The sequence below is a fragment of the Panthera onca genome, chromosome C1 (assembly GCF_046562875.1).
Source record: "Panthera onca isolate mPanOnc1 chromosome C1, mPanOnc1 haplotype 2, whole genome shotgun sequence".
Lineage (NCBI taxonomy): Eukaryota > Metazoa > Chordata > Mammalia > Carnivora > Felidae > Panthera > Panthera onca.
The window spans coordinates 38,094,229-38,111,458 of NC_138346.1; the positions used below are offsets into that span (position 1 = coordinate 38,094,229).

The following is a 17,230-nucleotide window of genomic DNA, read 5'->3' on the forward strand; positions in this document are numbered from 1 at the left end:
TGGTAGAATTATAATGTAATGTTTGCTGTCGGGTTGTAACTATCAGGTATAGACAAACCACTGTGTGATTGACTAGTAGGATTTTCCAAATAAGATGTATTATAACAGTCCAGTTAAAAGGATTATAGTGGCATTTGATAGTTACTCTCCAAACTTATTACACAATCCCAGATTTGGACACTATCTAACCATGTACTCCAATCTATATCTGACTCTAAAATTTGTATAGAAAAATAATCTTTGGTTTAGAAAATGATATTTACTCTATTTTTTCTGCCTTCCCTTTATCTTTCAACTTCCCCTAGTCTTCCTCTTTTAGTTACGATGGGATATGTAATCACTCATGTCTATCACAAAAACAAACAAAACTTTCCAAAAGTTACTTTCTAGGGAAAGTGTTTTAAAAAAGAAATTGGTGCTGGGGCACCTGGGTAGCTCAGTTGGTTAAGCCTCCAACTCTTGATTTCATCTCAGGTAATGATCTCACAGTTGTGAGATCGAGCTCTGCATCAGGCTCTGCCCTGGGCATGGAGATGGCTTAAGATTCTTTCTCTCTCTCCCTCAGTCCCTTCCCCACCCACGTGCACATGCACATACACACACTGTCCCTCTCTCTCTCTCTCAAAAAAATAAAAATAAAAAAGAGATTAGTGCTAAAAGAAAAACTCATAGTTAGGAGACTTGAAAATTGCATTAGGAAGGATGAAGGCTATTAAAACCAAGATTAACTAACTTAATGAGCCTAGAGGAAAGAACAAAAAAAGCAATGAGATATCAGTATTCTTTACTATCATTAAGTCAGCCTATTACATCAGGGATACCTTAACTAATAGAACTAAAGACTTTGGATGATTATTTAAAATTATCAAGAGTCATGGGGCGCCTGGGTGGCTCAGTCGGTTGAGCGTCCGACTTCGGCTCAGGTCATGATCTCGCGGTTCGTGAGTTCGAGCCCCGCGTTGGGCTCTGTGCTGACAGCTCAGAGCCTGGAGCCTGCTTCGGATTCTGTGTCTCCCCCTCTCTCTCTTCCCCTCCCCCACTCATGCTCTGTCTCTCTCTCTCCTTCAAAAATAAATAAAATTATCAAGAGTCATGGTCCAATAAGTTCTTTTAACTAGCAACCAAGAGTAAGGATCTAGCCTATTGAAGTACCCAGAAATATGGCCCATAGCACACAGCCCATAGCAGGTGCTCAATAGATAGTTCTTAGTATTTTGGTTATTGGAAACTTCCTCCAAGGTGGTCTTTTACGGAAACAGCAAAATCTTTTTTCTTTAAGTTTATTTATTTTCAGTATATGTGCTGCCGAAGCAAGCACAAGTTTATTTATTTTCAGAAAGAGACAGAGAGAGTGCATGCATATGCACAAACAGGGGAGGGGGAGATAAGGGAAGAAAGGGGGAGAAAGAGAGAGAGAGAGAGAGAGAGAGAGAGAGAATCCCAAGCAGGCTCCATGCTCAGCACAGAGCTCGACTCCAGGCTTGATCCCACGAACTGTGAGATCATGACATGAGTGAAACCGAGAGGCAGACGCTCAACCAACTGAGCCACCCAGGCACCCATAAGATTTTTATTTTTAAGTAATCTCTACACCCAACATGGGGCTCAAACTTACACCCCAAGATCAAGAGTCTCATGCCCTTACTGACTGAGCCATCCAGGTGCCCCAGAAACAGCAAAATCTAAGAAGAGCATGGACTTTAGGATGAGATAGACCAGGGTTTGAATCCTATGTTCTCTACTTATTAGCTGGGTGATCTGGGGAAGTTAGGTGGGCTCACTGAGCCACAGTTTCCTATAAGGGGAGTAAAAATACTCCCTACTTTACTGCTATAAAAATTTGATAAGATGCAGTATGTACAAAATGACTCCCACAGTGCCTTACCCACTGTCAGAGCTTATTTTCTGGAGTTAGTTTTCTTTCCTGCAACTTGTGTGCAGCTACAGTACTTATAGTATGGATCAGCTACTTGGAGGTCAGTTTATGCTTCATATATTTCTTTCTCTCTTCTCTTCCTTCCAAAAAGTCTAGTTGGAGACATTTCAAAATTTGGTTTGTTACTAACTGCTGAAGGAAAAACGAGAAATACTCCTTTCAGAATCTCTTTCAGGCATCCCCGCCTTGGGCCTTGCCTGATGAAAATAAAATTAGCCACAGCAGTTGCCAGCCAGAGACTCTGTAGAGCTTTTGTTCATAAAGCCTCAGAAGCTATTTAGAGAGCTCAGGGGAGAATCTCTCCCTCTCAGCAGCTCTGGAATGTCTCATTAGACATTTTACATTGCAGGCCATGCCAAGCCCCTAATGAGCCACCACGGTCTGTGGGGCCTGGCAATTGGGTGTGTCTCTTGGGACTTCCCTAGGAGTACACAGGGAAGCTGCAGAGGGGAAATTGTGACCCATGCCTGTGTCACTGTGAGAAGCAAGTCGGAGGAAGCAGGGCTGAATTGGTTGCTTTGTTCTGGGACATTTGATGCCTGACAGCTAAAGCACATAGGGGACAATGCGTATTTTGTTTTGTCTTGCTTCCATCCTCTTCCAAAATATTGTCAGAAGTCCGCTCACCATGAGAAATAAAAGCACAAAACCAGACATTGCACAGACATTTAAATACCTTACTCCACAAATCTCATAAAATATCTTCCTCTAGAAAGAGGGAGAGGGGGAACAAAACTTTTAACAAGTTTTCTCCTTTGGTGGGGTCACGGTGGAGAGGTTATAAGGACTGTGAAATTCCTCTTCAGTGCCCTTTCCCACGCACTCTCAAAGCCTTCTGCTTCGAAAAGCCCAACAGGAGAGGTACCCAGCGGCTGTCTTGCTGTTCTTGCAGCCTGAGGGTTCCCACTGCAATGGTTTCCTGTATCTGACATTCTCCAGCATTGTTGGGTCCTCACCAAACCGGTCCTCTGCTGGAATCACTGCACACGCACAGGGGCTTGCACTATAGGGCAAAGAACTCCAACTGGTCCCAATTGAGCCAACAAAGATAAAACACTTTATTTTACCAGAATGTGTAGAATCCAGTGGGCAGTTGGCATGGGTTGAGATGAGCAGTTTTGCCAGCTGATATAAAACACACACACAGACACAGACACAGACACAGACACATATACACCCATGAGTCCCCATACTCTACTAGCCTACAAATGCCCCCATTATCCTCAGAGAATAGTCTCTTCCCACCTTTAGTTCACCCACATCTTAAGGCTACATTTTGATTTTTTATGAATTTTTAGACTTAAGTTCATTTCAAACTCTTCACCCCTATAAAAATGCTTATGTGGAGGGGCGCCTGGGTGGCTCAGTCGGTTGAGCGGCTGACTTCAGCTCAGGTCACGATCTCACGGTCCGTGGGTTTGAGCCCCGCTTCGGGCTCTGGGCTGATGGCTCAGAGCCTGGAGCCTGCTTCGGATTCTGTGTCTCCCTCTCTCTCTGCCCCTCCCCTGTTCATGCTCTGTCTCTCTCTCTGTCTCAAAAATAAATAAAACGTTAAAAAAAAATTTTTTTTTAATAAAAAATAAAAAAAATGCTTATGTGGAGCTGACAGGCAAGGTGTATCAGAATGAGGAGTGAGGTAGAGTACTGACAAAGAAAATGTGTTTATTCACCACAAATATGTGTATGCCAGGCCCTATGCCAGGCACTGGATTTACAATGATGAGCAAAATGGACATCTTCCCTACTCTCAAAAAGCTGGCCCTGCGGCATCAGGCAGTCAGGCGGTAACGGGTACAGAAACATATGTATCTAATTTCAAACTGGAGAAAAGTGTTGTGACATTACCTAACACCATATTGTAAGGAGGGATCAGGAGGTCCCGCCTGACAAGGCACCAATCACACTGAGACTGGAAAGCCAGCATTCTAGAGCCACAGGCAGACCGTTCTAGGCAGAGGAAACACCCCCAGATGTACAAAAACCCTAGGGCAGGAAAGAGGAACAGGGAAAAGGTCTGTGTGCTGGAGCCAGGTATGAAGAGAGAATGGCTCCATACAAGGTAGAAGTGGTAAGCAGCAGCCAATCTTATAAATAATACAACAAGAGCTAACATGTATTTGTACTTACTATACACCAGCATTGTTCTAAGCACTTTAAATTTATTAACTCACTTAATCCCACAGCAACCCTGTGGGGTTAGTATGATTATTCCCCTTTTGTAGATGAGGAAGCTGAGGCACAGAAATATTTTAAAATGTGCCCATTTTCATGCAATTAGAAAGTGGGGCAGGGGGCACCTAGGTGGAGTGTGTGCTCCTAAGCAAAAACTTTAAACATCCTGCCAGGATTTTTATTCCAAGTCATTCACTGAAGATTTAAAAAGGGAGTTATGGAGGTGCCTGGGTAGCTCAGTCAGTTAAGCGTCTGACTTGGGCTCAGGTTATGATCTCACGTTTCATGAGTCTGAGCCCTGTGTCAGGCTCTGGGCTAACAGCTCAGAGCCTGGAGCCTGCTTCAGATTCTGTGTCTCCCTCTCTCTCTGCCCCTCCCCCACATAGGCTCACTTTCTCGCTCTCTCTTTCAAAAATAAACATTTTTAAAAATTAAATAAATAGATAAATAAATAAATAAATAAAAGAGGGAGTTATGACCTGATATGCATTCTTAAAATAACTTCTTCCGCCTCATTTTGGGAAGTGGATTAGAGAGGGTAAGAGTGGAAGCGGGGGGGGGGGGGGGGGGGGTTGCTGTCAAGAGGCTGAGACTTGTTTTGGAGACAGAATGTTCATGAATGAGGTACAAAATGGGAGTCTCCATATGTGCCCTCCAGGCCTACCTCTAGGCAGTTTGATGCCAAAAATGACACATGGACCAAAAATACTAAAATGGAATGTTACCTTTCCTCACATTTACATAAATGCTACTGTCATATATAGCTGAAATGAATGTGTCAGAGCACATGGCCAGACAAGTAAGCCACTCCCTGAGAATTTGTTAAGCTTGTGCTTCTTAAACCAGGGCCCAAGTACCCTGAGGGTATGCAGCCTTGTGCTAGGGCGTACACAGGTTCAAAGGATAGAATGTCAATATTACTTAATATGGGGAGTTGGAGAACTTTACTTTTTTACATAATATATTTGAAAGGAATGCAAATATTGCATGGATTTTAAGATATAAACATTAAGACGTTAAAGAAACCTTATTCTTGCCACAAATCAATTCAAACTGTACTTGGAGACCATCCTTCAAGGGTACAGATATACTTTCCTTTGCTACTGATGGTATTTGGCTAAAAAAAATTAAGAAGCAGTGGGTCAGGTCAATGCTTTTCATTTTCATATTATGCATACATAGAAAATGATAAGATAATAAGGTACATGGGTACAAGAAGATAAAGCTTCTCTGAGCAGGAGGGGGCATCCCATATCTTGGCACTTCTGGAAGGGGTTCTCAGAACACCAATGGGCCAAGACATACTGGGTGGGAAACTCTGGAATATGTACTGTTAAGAAGTGACTCAGTTCTATAGGTGCCTGGGTGGCTCAGTAGGTTAAGTGTCAGACTTTGGCTCAGGTCATGATCTCATGGTTCATGGGTTTGAGCCCTGTGTTAGGCCCTGCTGACAGCTCAGCTGTGGATTCTGTGTCTTCCTCTCTCTGTGTCCCTCTTCTGCTCACACTCTTTCTCTGTCTCAAAAATAAATAAAAGTGTTTAAAAAATTTTTTTTAAAAAGTGACTCAGCTCGGGAACAGTTATTAAGTAACTGTTTACAATTATCAACTCATCCATTACCTGGAAGATTTAACACACCAAGCACCCAAACAGCCACTCCCCATGGGACCTTCCCTGACACCCGGCCTCGCCTCCACTTCTGTTAGGGAGAATTTTTCAGGAGATATTAAATACTTTCTCCTGTGTAAGCTTCATTCATCTGTGGCTCTGGGGACTGGCATGGGAGCTAAGAAGGTCGGCCAGGACCTTGGGAGCTCTAAAGTGAGAAGGGAGGGACATAAGTATAATACACGTATAGAAAAGTGCATTAATCTTATGCGTACAGCTGAATAAAAACAAACATTCAAGATATAGAGCATCTCTTTATGTATCAGTTATATCTCAATAAAGCTGGGGAGGAAAGAATTCAGAGGGGGGAAAAAGGTACAGAACATTTCCCACATCCCAGAAGCCACCTCATGACCCTCCCCAGTCAATATCCTCCCACCCAGAGAAAGAATTATTCTAACGTCCATCCCCATAGATTAATTTTGCCTGTTTTTGAACTTCACATAGGTTGAAGTATACAGTATTTACTCTTTTGTGTCTGGCTTCTTTTCTCAACATAGTTTCTGAAATTCATCCATGTTGCTACATAGCAGTGAGTCTTACTTTTTTATTCTTGTGTGGCATTTTTTGAGTGTACCATGGTTTCATTCTTTTAAACCAGAAGAAATTTAGAAGTACTAGGGTACCCCAATATTGAGAATAAGAAAACAGACACAGAGCCACAAAACCACATTGTAATCCCAAAGTAAATAAGAAGCAGATTATAATTAACTACATAATTATCACAGTATATAATTATTTCTAAAATTCATACCCCCTTTCTAAAAAAGGACTTGGGACATACATATTTTTAAAGACAGTTTTGTGAAGCTGTAAACTTATGATAAAAAGATTTACTTCCACTGGTCACTTTGGTATGACAGTGGACAAGTACATTTAAAGGAAGTGGAACATACACTGTAATTAGAAAACTAACTCTAACTAGTAAATTACACTTTACTGGGTTTGAGGGAACCAATCTGAACAAGGTAAATTCTTCACGGTATTCTGCCCTAATTGTAAATGATGTAAATAATAATGATGATGATTTTCTCCTAAAGCTTATAGCCTGTTAATAAAAATCAAAACCAAAAATTACATTGAAATTATGTTTGGCTTCTTTATCTTTAAGCTTAATAGATCACTTGAAAATGTTGTAGGCTATAATTTAGATAAATGTCCAGCAGAGACTTTGCTGCGACATTGTACTGTATAAAAACCAAACTGTTTAGCCAGCACGTGACCATGGGAAAATTGTCTCCTATTGCAAAATAGGAGACAAAAGAACGTCCATAAAATCAGTTTAGTTTTCGCCAGCTGGTTATTGTCAACTATTCAAGAAAATGTCAGAGAGGCCCTCCCTTAAAACTTCCTTCCCAGCAGGAATTCTTTTGACAATGACTTCTGTTTAGGATTTTCCTGTTACCATTCTTTCATTATTTTTTTAAAGCATCATTGAGGTAAAGAATTGTTTCGTGTTTATATTTTTTTGAAGTAATCTTACCTCACATTAGTTTGAATATCACACCTATATTTTCAAGAATATACATTTTTATGTTTTCTCTCCTAATGGTGTAATTAATGTGCATAAACATATAGGTCAGAAACCAAAATTTGATTTCAGGGTGAAGGTCAGTTCCCAGTGCTTTTTAGACTTAGGAAATCCACTTGTTTCTCACTGTATGATATTATTTTATCTTGTTTTTGTGTTTGTAGTTTTCATATTTACAGTTTGATTTTAATTCAGTGAAGTACAAAATTGTCTTGACCTTCCCCAAAAAACCCTATAACAATAACAACTCTCAAAGAGGAGGATGTTATTGATTCAGCCAAAACAAGTGCTGATTAATTTATATGCTTTTCTTTCAGCTTCCTAAAAGGGTTATCTAAGGATTTAGATGATTTTAGGAGACACTCAGTATTTGCCACTCTTCTTAATTGCATCCTTTTCCTCACAGGGGACCATTTGCCTAAATCTTTGGAAGGATTCTTTATCTATGAAGAAGAAGGTTCTGGAGTTCCAGGTTCCAGTAGGAAAGGAAATGATGCCATCGTAGTAGAACAATGGACTGTTATTGAGGTAAACTGCAGTTTTCTGACAGTTTAGCTTTACTTTTCTATTTAGTTTTACATGTTAAAGATCTTCATTGCCTAATACCTGCAGTATCCTTCAAACACGTTTGTGCAGAGTTCAGAATTTTATCACAAATGCGTAAACAAACTGTATAGATTTGTGAAAAGGTGATTTCCTTTACTCCATGTTCAACTCCGTGATAAGATAGTAAAATAATTACCTGTACCTAAACAGCAGTAGATTCCCAAGGATTTGGCATTATAATCCTGAATAAAGTTCCCAGGCACTGAGACTCTCTTTACACATGCCATGACAACTGGTTGAAACTGAAAAAAAACTCAGTCAATAACTACTATTTTATCTCCAAGAAACCAATGTGACTGACTTTTATTTATTTATTTATTTATTTATTTATTTTACCTTGTGAATTGACTTTCAAAGGCAAAAATATCCAAAAGGTGTTCTCTCTCTCACCAGGCCAAATATGTACACACAGCATTGTCCTTCCTAATCAGAGATGACATTGCTGCTGATGTTGTGCACTCTGAATTCAGATGTCACCGAATGGACTGCCCTTGAGGTGTACAGACTGAATTCAGGTATATTGTGTTGTGTGTATGAGGCCCTCACTGACAGGCTGTTTCATAGACACATGTGCCTTTCTGGCCTTATAAAGGCATACAGAGAGGCATAGCTCATTTTCAAATAAACTAGAAATCCCAATGAGTGGGGAGAAAAGGATTTGGGGGGAGAGGTAAAGCTCCTAGTAAAAATCAATTCCACATGAATAAAAAGCAGGGAAACAACTCAGCATCTAAGCCCCACTCGCCTTTTACTTCCTGATCTTCACTTCCTACTCTTATCCTCACTTCCCAACCCCTGGCCCAGTGTTTCTAACCAGTATGGTCTGTAAACTACTTGGATCCACATCACTAGGGAGCTTTTCTAAATGCAGATCCCCTAGCCCCATACCTTAAAGTCTGATGCCTGAACAAGATTGAGGGAACATAAAGGAAGGCAGGCCCAAACTCTGGAGAACCAGATGGAAACCTCTCTCCACTCTGATCCCCAGTGTCTCTACTTTGGTTCAATGGTTAGAACGCAGCAAGTAGCAGAAAATGAAGCCCACGAAGACTGCAACTGATGAAACTGTACTTAATGGAGCATGAACTCCCTTTATTGTAACACCCATCACCCTTTATTGTAATCACTTGTGTTGCTGGTCATCTTGCCATTAAGGCTATGAGCTCTTATGCTTATTCATGCAGGGCTGTGAAATCAAAACGGACTATGGCCCTCTGCTGCACACTCTGGCTGAGTTTGGATGGCTCCTGACAAGCGTGTTGCCTACACCTATACTGCGACATGACAGGTAATGCCAGAGTAGCCTTACAAACTCTCATTTAATTCAAAATATAGTTCATTTGTTAGATAACTCAATTCAGCAAATGCTTATTTAATGCCTACAAAAAGCATTTCACTGAACTTCTAATCTGATTTCATGGACCTTGGAGATCAGCTAATCTAATCCCCTCAAGTTATAGATGTACAAACTATAACATCTCCTCCCCAAGGGCATGCAAGCAGAGCCAGGCAGGGGCGCAAGACCCACTCCCAGCTCAGGGCAGCTCAAAATGCCTGGAGTCAAGGGGCGCCTGGGTGGTTCAGTCGGTTGAGCATCCAAACCTGGATTTCGGCTCAGGTCATGATCTCACAGTCGGTGAATTCGAGCCCCACATCAGGCTCTCTGCTGAGTGTGGAGCCTTCTTGGAGTTCTGTCTCTCCCTCCCTCTGCCCCTCCCCAGCTCGTGCTGTCTTTCTCTGAAAGTAAATAAATAAGCTTAAAAAAAAAAATGTCTAGAGTGAAGACTGAGTTGATGTAACTCTGCAAACAGAACAACTCAGGCCCCTCTGTAGACCTCTTGTCCTCCCCCTCCGCACTGTGCGCGCAAACCAAGGGAGGCAGGAGCCCAGGCAGTGCTGCCTTCACCTCTCCCCTCTGGTAAGGTGGCTGAGCTCTCCCCTGGAGCACGAACTCATTAGCTGTTTCCACTAAAATAAACTGCCTACATTAGAACCAAAGTGCCATCACTTCACAAATACCAACCTTTCCTTTTCCCCTTTAGTCAATCGTACTTTTTTTTTTAGAGACAGAACGAGAGAAACCAATTAAGTCTTCTGTGTAAAGAGCTTTGCTGTCCCCTGGACACAGAGATGTTCCCTCTACCTTCTTTGGCTTCCAGAAAATGATCGAGTGCCAACGCAGTCCTGCCTGGGCCAGTGACTACCTGCCAAGGACAGCACAGTAACACGTGGCCTTACCCTTTAGCAGCGTCAACTGCGGTTCAACACTCTTGAGTAATTGTCAGGTGTAGCTGAAGGAGGCAGCTCCTCCTTTCTCAGTCTCACCCACCCTCCTGCCTCCTCTGGTTTTCCCAGTTTTGCAACCTACCCCTGTCCAGTATCCCAACTTCCCCCCACACTGTAAAAACATTTGATTGGCATGGCTTTATATTAAAGCTGCATCTTCTTCAGGTGGGAAGAGAGACAAAGACTGATACAGAGTAAAGATACTCAAGCTTTAAAAGGAGGGGTTAGAAATAAGCAATTAATCTGCTTTTCTTCTCCGGGATCTATTGGTAACTGTACTCAAGTTGTGAATGACAACATCCTGAAGCATTAGTTCCCAACTGTTTAAATCTGTGACATAGCTGTCAGGTCACAATACAGTGGTAATTCGCAAGATTTGGTCTTTAAACGAAGCAATATGAAACACCTGGGGAGCCTATGCACCTACAAATTCTGGAAGGCCACCCCAGTGGAACAGTCAGAAGCTCTGAGGGTGAAACCATGAATCTGCACTTTCACAAGCCTCTGAAACTCGTTAACATTAGAAGAATTGTGCAGGAGGTAGTGAGAAAGGAACTCCTCTTCCCTGCCTTTCTACCCCTCATAGCCATGCCCAAGCATTGGCCTATCCCACTCCCCACTCTCCCTCAGAATAACTTGTGTATTTGGCTTTCTCATCTCTTTTTGATGGTTCTCATTGGTGTGTAATTTAGGATATCATCTGGCCCATTACAGTTAGCTCTTCCTAAGAGTACTCTTGAGTTCTGAACCTTTCGTGTTCCTTTTTCCCCAGTGAAAAATATATTCATCATTCCTCCCTCCCATTCACTCAGGGATTCTACTCTCGTGAGCCTAAATTTTTCTTGGGATGCCTGACTGGCTCCATTGGTAGAGTATGTGACTCTTAATCTCAGGGCTGCGAGTTCAAGCCCCACACTGGGCATGGAGCTTATTTAAAATTAAAATGCAAAAAAAAATAGTTTTGTCTTGAAGTATGAGTGACTGCTTGGGCACTGATTAGATAGCAAGTCTGCTGGGCTGGGTGCTGAGCCAGAAAACACAAGCTGAAGCTCCTTCAGCATCTCCTGCTTCTGGTTGGTTTAGGATTGAGGACAGGATTGAGACCAAGTATAATGTGAAGGGGGAGGGTTGTGGAAACCGGAGCCACACTTGACTGGACCACCTTGTCCTGCATATCAGACTGTATGAAGTCACAGGCTTCCCTGGTGAGGAGAGGGCTCACTGGAACCAAGGAGTAGCTGTACATTGTCTTTGAAGCAGAGATAACTCCACTGCCTCTCCACTGTTCTAGATTCTCCTGTACCCCTGTTCCCCTTGAGGTGCTGTGGGGTCACAGTAGGCCTTTCACACCCTCCTTGTGAAGGCTTATCTTCATGTGTAATTAAAATAGCAAAAGGGCTAGTTGCTGGACTGCTCATAAAGCGACTGTTTCGAACAGCAAAAAAAATGGACACAGTATAGATGTCTGTCACTAGGAATGGTGTGTGTTAAGGCTAAAAAGCTACATAGCAAATTCTAGTGAATGATTAGCTCTGGGACTACGGGTAGGGGACAGGGAAAGCGGGCGTTTCTGCTTTGTCTTTATACATTTTCTGCTATTTGACTTTCTACAAGGAATATTCTGTGATTTAAAAAAAAAAAACTAATTTTAAAGAGTAAAAAAATCAATTACTAAAAAGATGTGACAGCTGTATCTGCCATGAAGGAGCCTGTGTCTGGTTAAGCTTAAATTTAGTATATAACCAGGCTTGCACTTGGGTTATGGCAGGTCAAACTTACATACCTGAACACGTATAGGTTGTACAGCAGCGTTAAAAAGAGGAGTAAAGACTGTCAAAGTTAGACGGAATCTTCACCTGAGTGAAGTTTAAAATGAGTTTAAAAAGCAGCATCACCATTTAGCAGGTCTCCATTTAGAATCTGCTGTTTACCCTGGATGGGAGATAGTACAGGGGCACCTGGGTGGCTCTGTCAGTTAAGTGTCTGACTCTTGATTTCAGCTCAGGTCATGATCTTACGATTCATGGGGTCAAGCCCCATGTCCAGCTCTGTGCTGCCCATGTCCGACTCTGTGCTGCCCATGTCTGGCTCTGTGCTGGCAGTATGGAGCCTGCGTGGGATTTGCTCTCTCCCTCTGTCTCTGCCCCACCTGGTTGATTTGGGACTGAAGACAGGATTGAGACCAAAGGTGGTAAAGAAGAGGTCTCGAGTATGTGTGCGCACATGCACACTCCCTCTCTAAAAATAAATAAATAGATAAATAAATGAAAATAGTAGAAAAATACTTTTTAGCAGTAATCACCCGTTCGCAACAAGGCACACTAGAACAAACAGTGTCTACTGTTCTTTTGTATTCAGGAATATTGTGCAATATTGATGTTTATTTTAATCCTTTTGCTTGTAACTTGTGTTCTTCCAAGTGCCTGCAAGGTAGATGCTATAGGCTGAAAGTCAAGGTTCATTGTTACTATCCGGTAACAAAGATTGTTGATAAAACCGGTTTATCCTCTGCCTTCTTGTTCTTGTCCAAATGTGCTATCTCTGTCAGTCACATGCTTGTCTTAGCTGCTGTAGTACACACAAAGATAGTACTCACTGTCAGTCATGTCATCTTTAAATATAAAGAAAAATACCATTTAAATACAAAAAAAAAAAAAAAAAGAAGATACCACATACAATTCATCTTGGTCCAAGTGGAGGATAGAGCCTAAAAATTTTTAGTCTAGAAGAAGAGTCTGGGATGTGAACCAAACTATTCTATAGGAACTAATCCTTTAGCAGAACCAAAATCCTGAAGTTGAAACCAGTTATGCAAGCGTGATCACTCAGCCTGTCATAAATCAGGATATTTCAGAAAATGTAAATACTGTGATTCACTATATACTAAATCAGCACTGATGATTACAAGTCAGTAAAGGAGCAGAAATAAATAACATCACTATAAAGATACATAAGCTTACACATATACTCATACCCAGAAAAACAAATAACTGTCATGACCTTTCTTTTGGGGCCCACATGTCTGAAAACATGAGTTAGAACCATTGTCAGTGAAAACTTTCTTCCTTAAATATTTTCATCTTGTACACAATCATGTCTTCGGCAATTTCAACTTTTCCCCACTCTTCTATCACCTAAACCATAACTTGAGTGGTCTGTAGATAAGGTATTTTCCCTTCATTTCTTTCATTACTCAAATATGTCATTGGATGACATAAAAATATTTTCCCAATGTGTCCTTACACTGAGGTTGTTGCTTCATCATCCTAGGCAATATCACACCACCAAGGTTGAAAGCCACATTGCCATGGAAACATGATAATGTGGTAATCAGATAACACTACATTATTCCAGGATTATTGCTGTCAGCTGTGAAAACTTGCCAGAATCCCTTCTTAATCGTTATCACTATGTAATTATACAAATGGGCCCAATCCTTTTCTTTTCAAGAAATCAACATGAAAATTGACATTAAACAATTCAGGGAAAATCTGGTAGGGGATCAAATTAGCTGAACTAGCAGCTAATATTGCTGCCCTTAAAATAATCACCAGAATAAAATGGAAGGGGAGCCAAAGTTCCCTCTGTTTGGCTCCCTCAAACCAACAAGGTCATCCCCCTCTCCCTGAATAATCATCTGGAAAGGGATGGGGGAAGGGGGCATCTTAACAGGAACCCACGTTAATTCTGATGTGCTTTCAGAAAAACACTGAAGTATAATCTTGCAGAGGGACCATGAAAGCATTTTAGAATACAATATAGAAGAAAGATATACACCTTCATCTATATCTCAGAAGACAGAATTGAAAAGCAGGGGTTTGGGGGTACAATGAATCATGTTATACTGTTCTGAGAATATAAAAACATCTGATCCTTAAGAACAAGATCTGAATAACAAAAAGAGAAAATTGTCTTCTCACTGTGATGCTGGCAGTCCTGCTCCCTCTTCCATTTTCTGCAGCCCTTGCAGAAAAGGCTCCACAGCCTTGTGGTCACCACAGCCCAGAAGCATAAGTCTGTGCAGTCACTTGAGACACTTTCGTGTACCAATGATTTCCTCTCAATCCTCAAGTGGCAGCCAAAGCAGAGCTGCATATTTATACACAGTCAGGGAAAGGCTAGGGTTTCGTGTTTAGTTCATTTTAATGTGCTTCTCTTCCCTTCCTAATTTAAATTCTGTAGAAACAGTATGGTGTAATTCCTAGTTACGCTCATAGTAATCTTGCAGTGAGCAGCATTTTGATAAGGCCACTTTTTAAACAAGTTTATTTCTTTATTTTCAGAGACAGAGATAGAGCACGCATAAGCGGGAGGGAGGGGCAGAGAGACAGAGGGAGAGAGAATCCGAGCAGGCTCTACACTATCAGCACAGAGTCCAAGGCAGGGATGAAATCAAGAGTTGGACCCTTAACCGACTGTGCCCCAAGGCCACATTTTTCAAAATAGTCAATTTGTCTATTGTAGATACTTCCAGTTATCACTTCCTCATCTGAACTTCAATTTTTGACATTTTGTCAGGCAGGGGGGTTGGGAGAAGCTAAACTGTGGGAGTGCTCTTTTTAGTTTTTAATACACTCATATTAATACCTGAAAAACAAATCAGGGTCATAAGCCAAAGGAACTGTCACCAAGCACATAGTTATAAAGGTGCATGCAAAAATTAATTTTATAACTTTGCTTTCAAAATGAATTTTATTTTATATCTTAAAAGCAAGAATTTACTCATTTATTTTTGAGTTGCAACATTAAACATGGCAATTAATTAATTAATTAGATGATACAAAACTGATCAGAAAATACAAATTAACCTAACAATTCTGTTTCCTCTAGTCTAACTCTACAATCATAAATGAAAGCTCTTTATAAAAGTTTTTTTTTTAAGTTTATTTATTTATTTTAAGAGAGTGGGTGCATGAGTGGGGGGGTGGGGAGGGGCAGAGAAAGGGAGAGAGAGAATCCCAATCAGGCTCCATGCTGTCAGCACAGAGCCCGATGCGGGACTTGGTCTCGAGATCTGAAACCATGACCTTAACCAAAATCAAGAGTCAGATGCTTAACCAACTGAACCACCCTGGCACCCAAGAGTATTTTTATCCCACAAATGACTAAACAGCTACAGATAAGCCACTCATTTCGAACCATTTCAGTTGTATTCAAACTGAATCACATTTTTGCATTTTATTTGAAAATGTTCTTTCAGTTCAACTCAAATATCTATTGAGTGCCTGATATGTACAAGGCAATATTTTACTCACTCTAGGGGCTGACTCTGGCTTCCAGGAAGGAACTCATAGTCGGCTTGGAGACGCAACACCATTACAAATAACTAATGCAGAACAGCTCATGACAAGTCCTGCAGTGGAGGTCTAGAGCATGTATTCTCAATAGGGGTGATACTGCCCGAAGGGGGTGAAAATTAGTTATAAGGGGAGGTAAAAAAAAATCTTAAATACTACAGTGGTTTGTGGCCCTCCAAAAGGTCACGGTACATAAACACAAACACAGCATATCTTTAGGATTAAAATTTAATGGGATTGGGGGGAATTTGGGGAGAAATATCTAAAAAGTCTTTTTTGGGGAAGCAATAATGAATATGAATATGCTAGGGGACTTCAATGAAGGAGGAGGGCAGGTCTGCGAAAGCTGTGTGTCTGAGGGGGAACTTTAGGAAAGAACAGATCTTCTGAAAGCAGTTTTAGAGAGAATACTCCCTGTGGCAAATAGGACTATTTACTATTCCGTTTCATCTCATGTAGCAGCACTAGTCTGTTGGAAGTGGCTGCCTGGAACACTATAAAACCAAGGATTCTGAGACTAGAACGAGGCTCAGCAAAAAAGAATGCAGTGATCAATCAATTAGTGATGCCTGCTATGTGCGTAGAAGGTAGAAAGTTGAAGTACGGGTACCACAAATTATTTCCTTTCTCTGGAAATCTTAAGCAAAAACACAGGAAAATGCAAGATATATTCCAGGGAAAGTTAGTACAGGTGAATGAATTCCTAAAGACCTCTTCTAATCAAACCCAAAGAATTCAAGACTGATTTTTACCAAAGAATAAATGTGAAAGGGGAGGGATCATTTTTATCATGTGTAAATCTACAACCATTCTCCTTCATGTCACCATTACCTGTACTCATAAAACAATTTTTCTTAAATATACAAGTATAAAGTGCACAAAACACAAATGGGTATAATTGTAAACACTTGTGTAGTTTCTACTGGACAAGAAACAATATCAGAACGTTGAAAGCCCTCCACGTATTTCCCCATCACATCTACTCCCTTCACTCAGAGTAACATCCCAAATTTTAGGATAATCACTTCCTTGCTTTGCCCAAGAGTTTTATCACTCTTGCATGTGTATCTAAACAGTATACAGTTCAGTTTCGCCTGTTTTTGAATTTTACACAAATGGAATTTTATGTTTGGCTCCAATGGTTGATTATGACAAGCAGCGCTATCCTGAACATGAGCAGGGATCCTAGTGGACACGGGCATGAGTTTCTCAAGCGAATAGATCTGGAAGTGGTGTTGCTGGGTCATAGGGCATTTCTTTAGCTTTATTAGATAAATGCCAGACTCCTTCCAATTAGAATGCTGCAGTTTACACTCCTAACAGCAGAATATGAAGTTCCCATTGCTCCAACAAAAAATATTGTCAGATTTTTAAATTTTGCCATCTTAGTGCGTATACACTATAATGTCGGTGTGGTTTTAATTTGTATTTACCTAGTTACTACTGAGATTGAGCACATTTTCATATGTTTATTGGCCATTTGGATGTTTCTTTTGTAAAGCACCTATTTAAATCTTTTGCCCAATGTTGTCCTTATAAATAACTTCCTGCAAAAATAACCTAAAAGCTTAAATACCACTAAAGATGTTATCAAACTGTGATAGAACTGCTTTTTAATTTTGTTTTTGTTGCTTGCTTGTTTTAAGTAGTGCTGTTCACTCTTAACTGAATTCATGGGGAGATTTTTTTTAATGTTTATTTATCTTGAAAGAGAGCACAAGTGGGAGAGGGGCA

The 17,230-nt window shown here is 40.9% G+C and overlaps 1 protein-coding gene across 4 annotated transcripts in view; it reads left to right on the forward strand.

Moving 5' to 3' along the window:
- The window catches only part of RFTN2 (raftlin family member 2), a 77,974-nt gene that overhangs the window by 41,263 nt on the left and 19,481 nt on the right, over window positions 1–17,230 (forward strand). For all 4 annotated transcript variants that reach the window (XM_060622776.2, XM_060622779.2, XM_060622777.3 and 1 more), the window contains 2 exons: window positions 7,714–7,835; window positions 9,098–9,201. In XM_060622776.2, coding sequence (XP_060478759.1) covers window positions 7,714–7,835; window positions 9,098–9,201 — 226 coding nt within the window. The remainder of the gene's footprint in view (window positions 1–7,713; window positions 7,836–9,097; window positions 9,202–17,230) is intronic.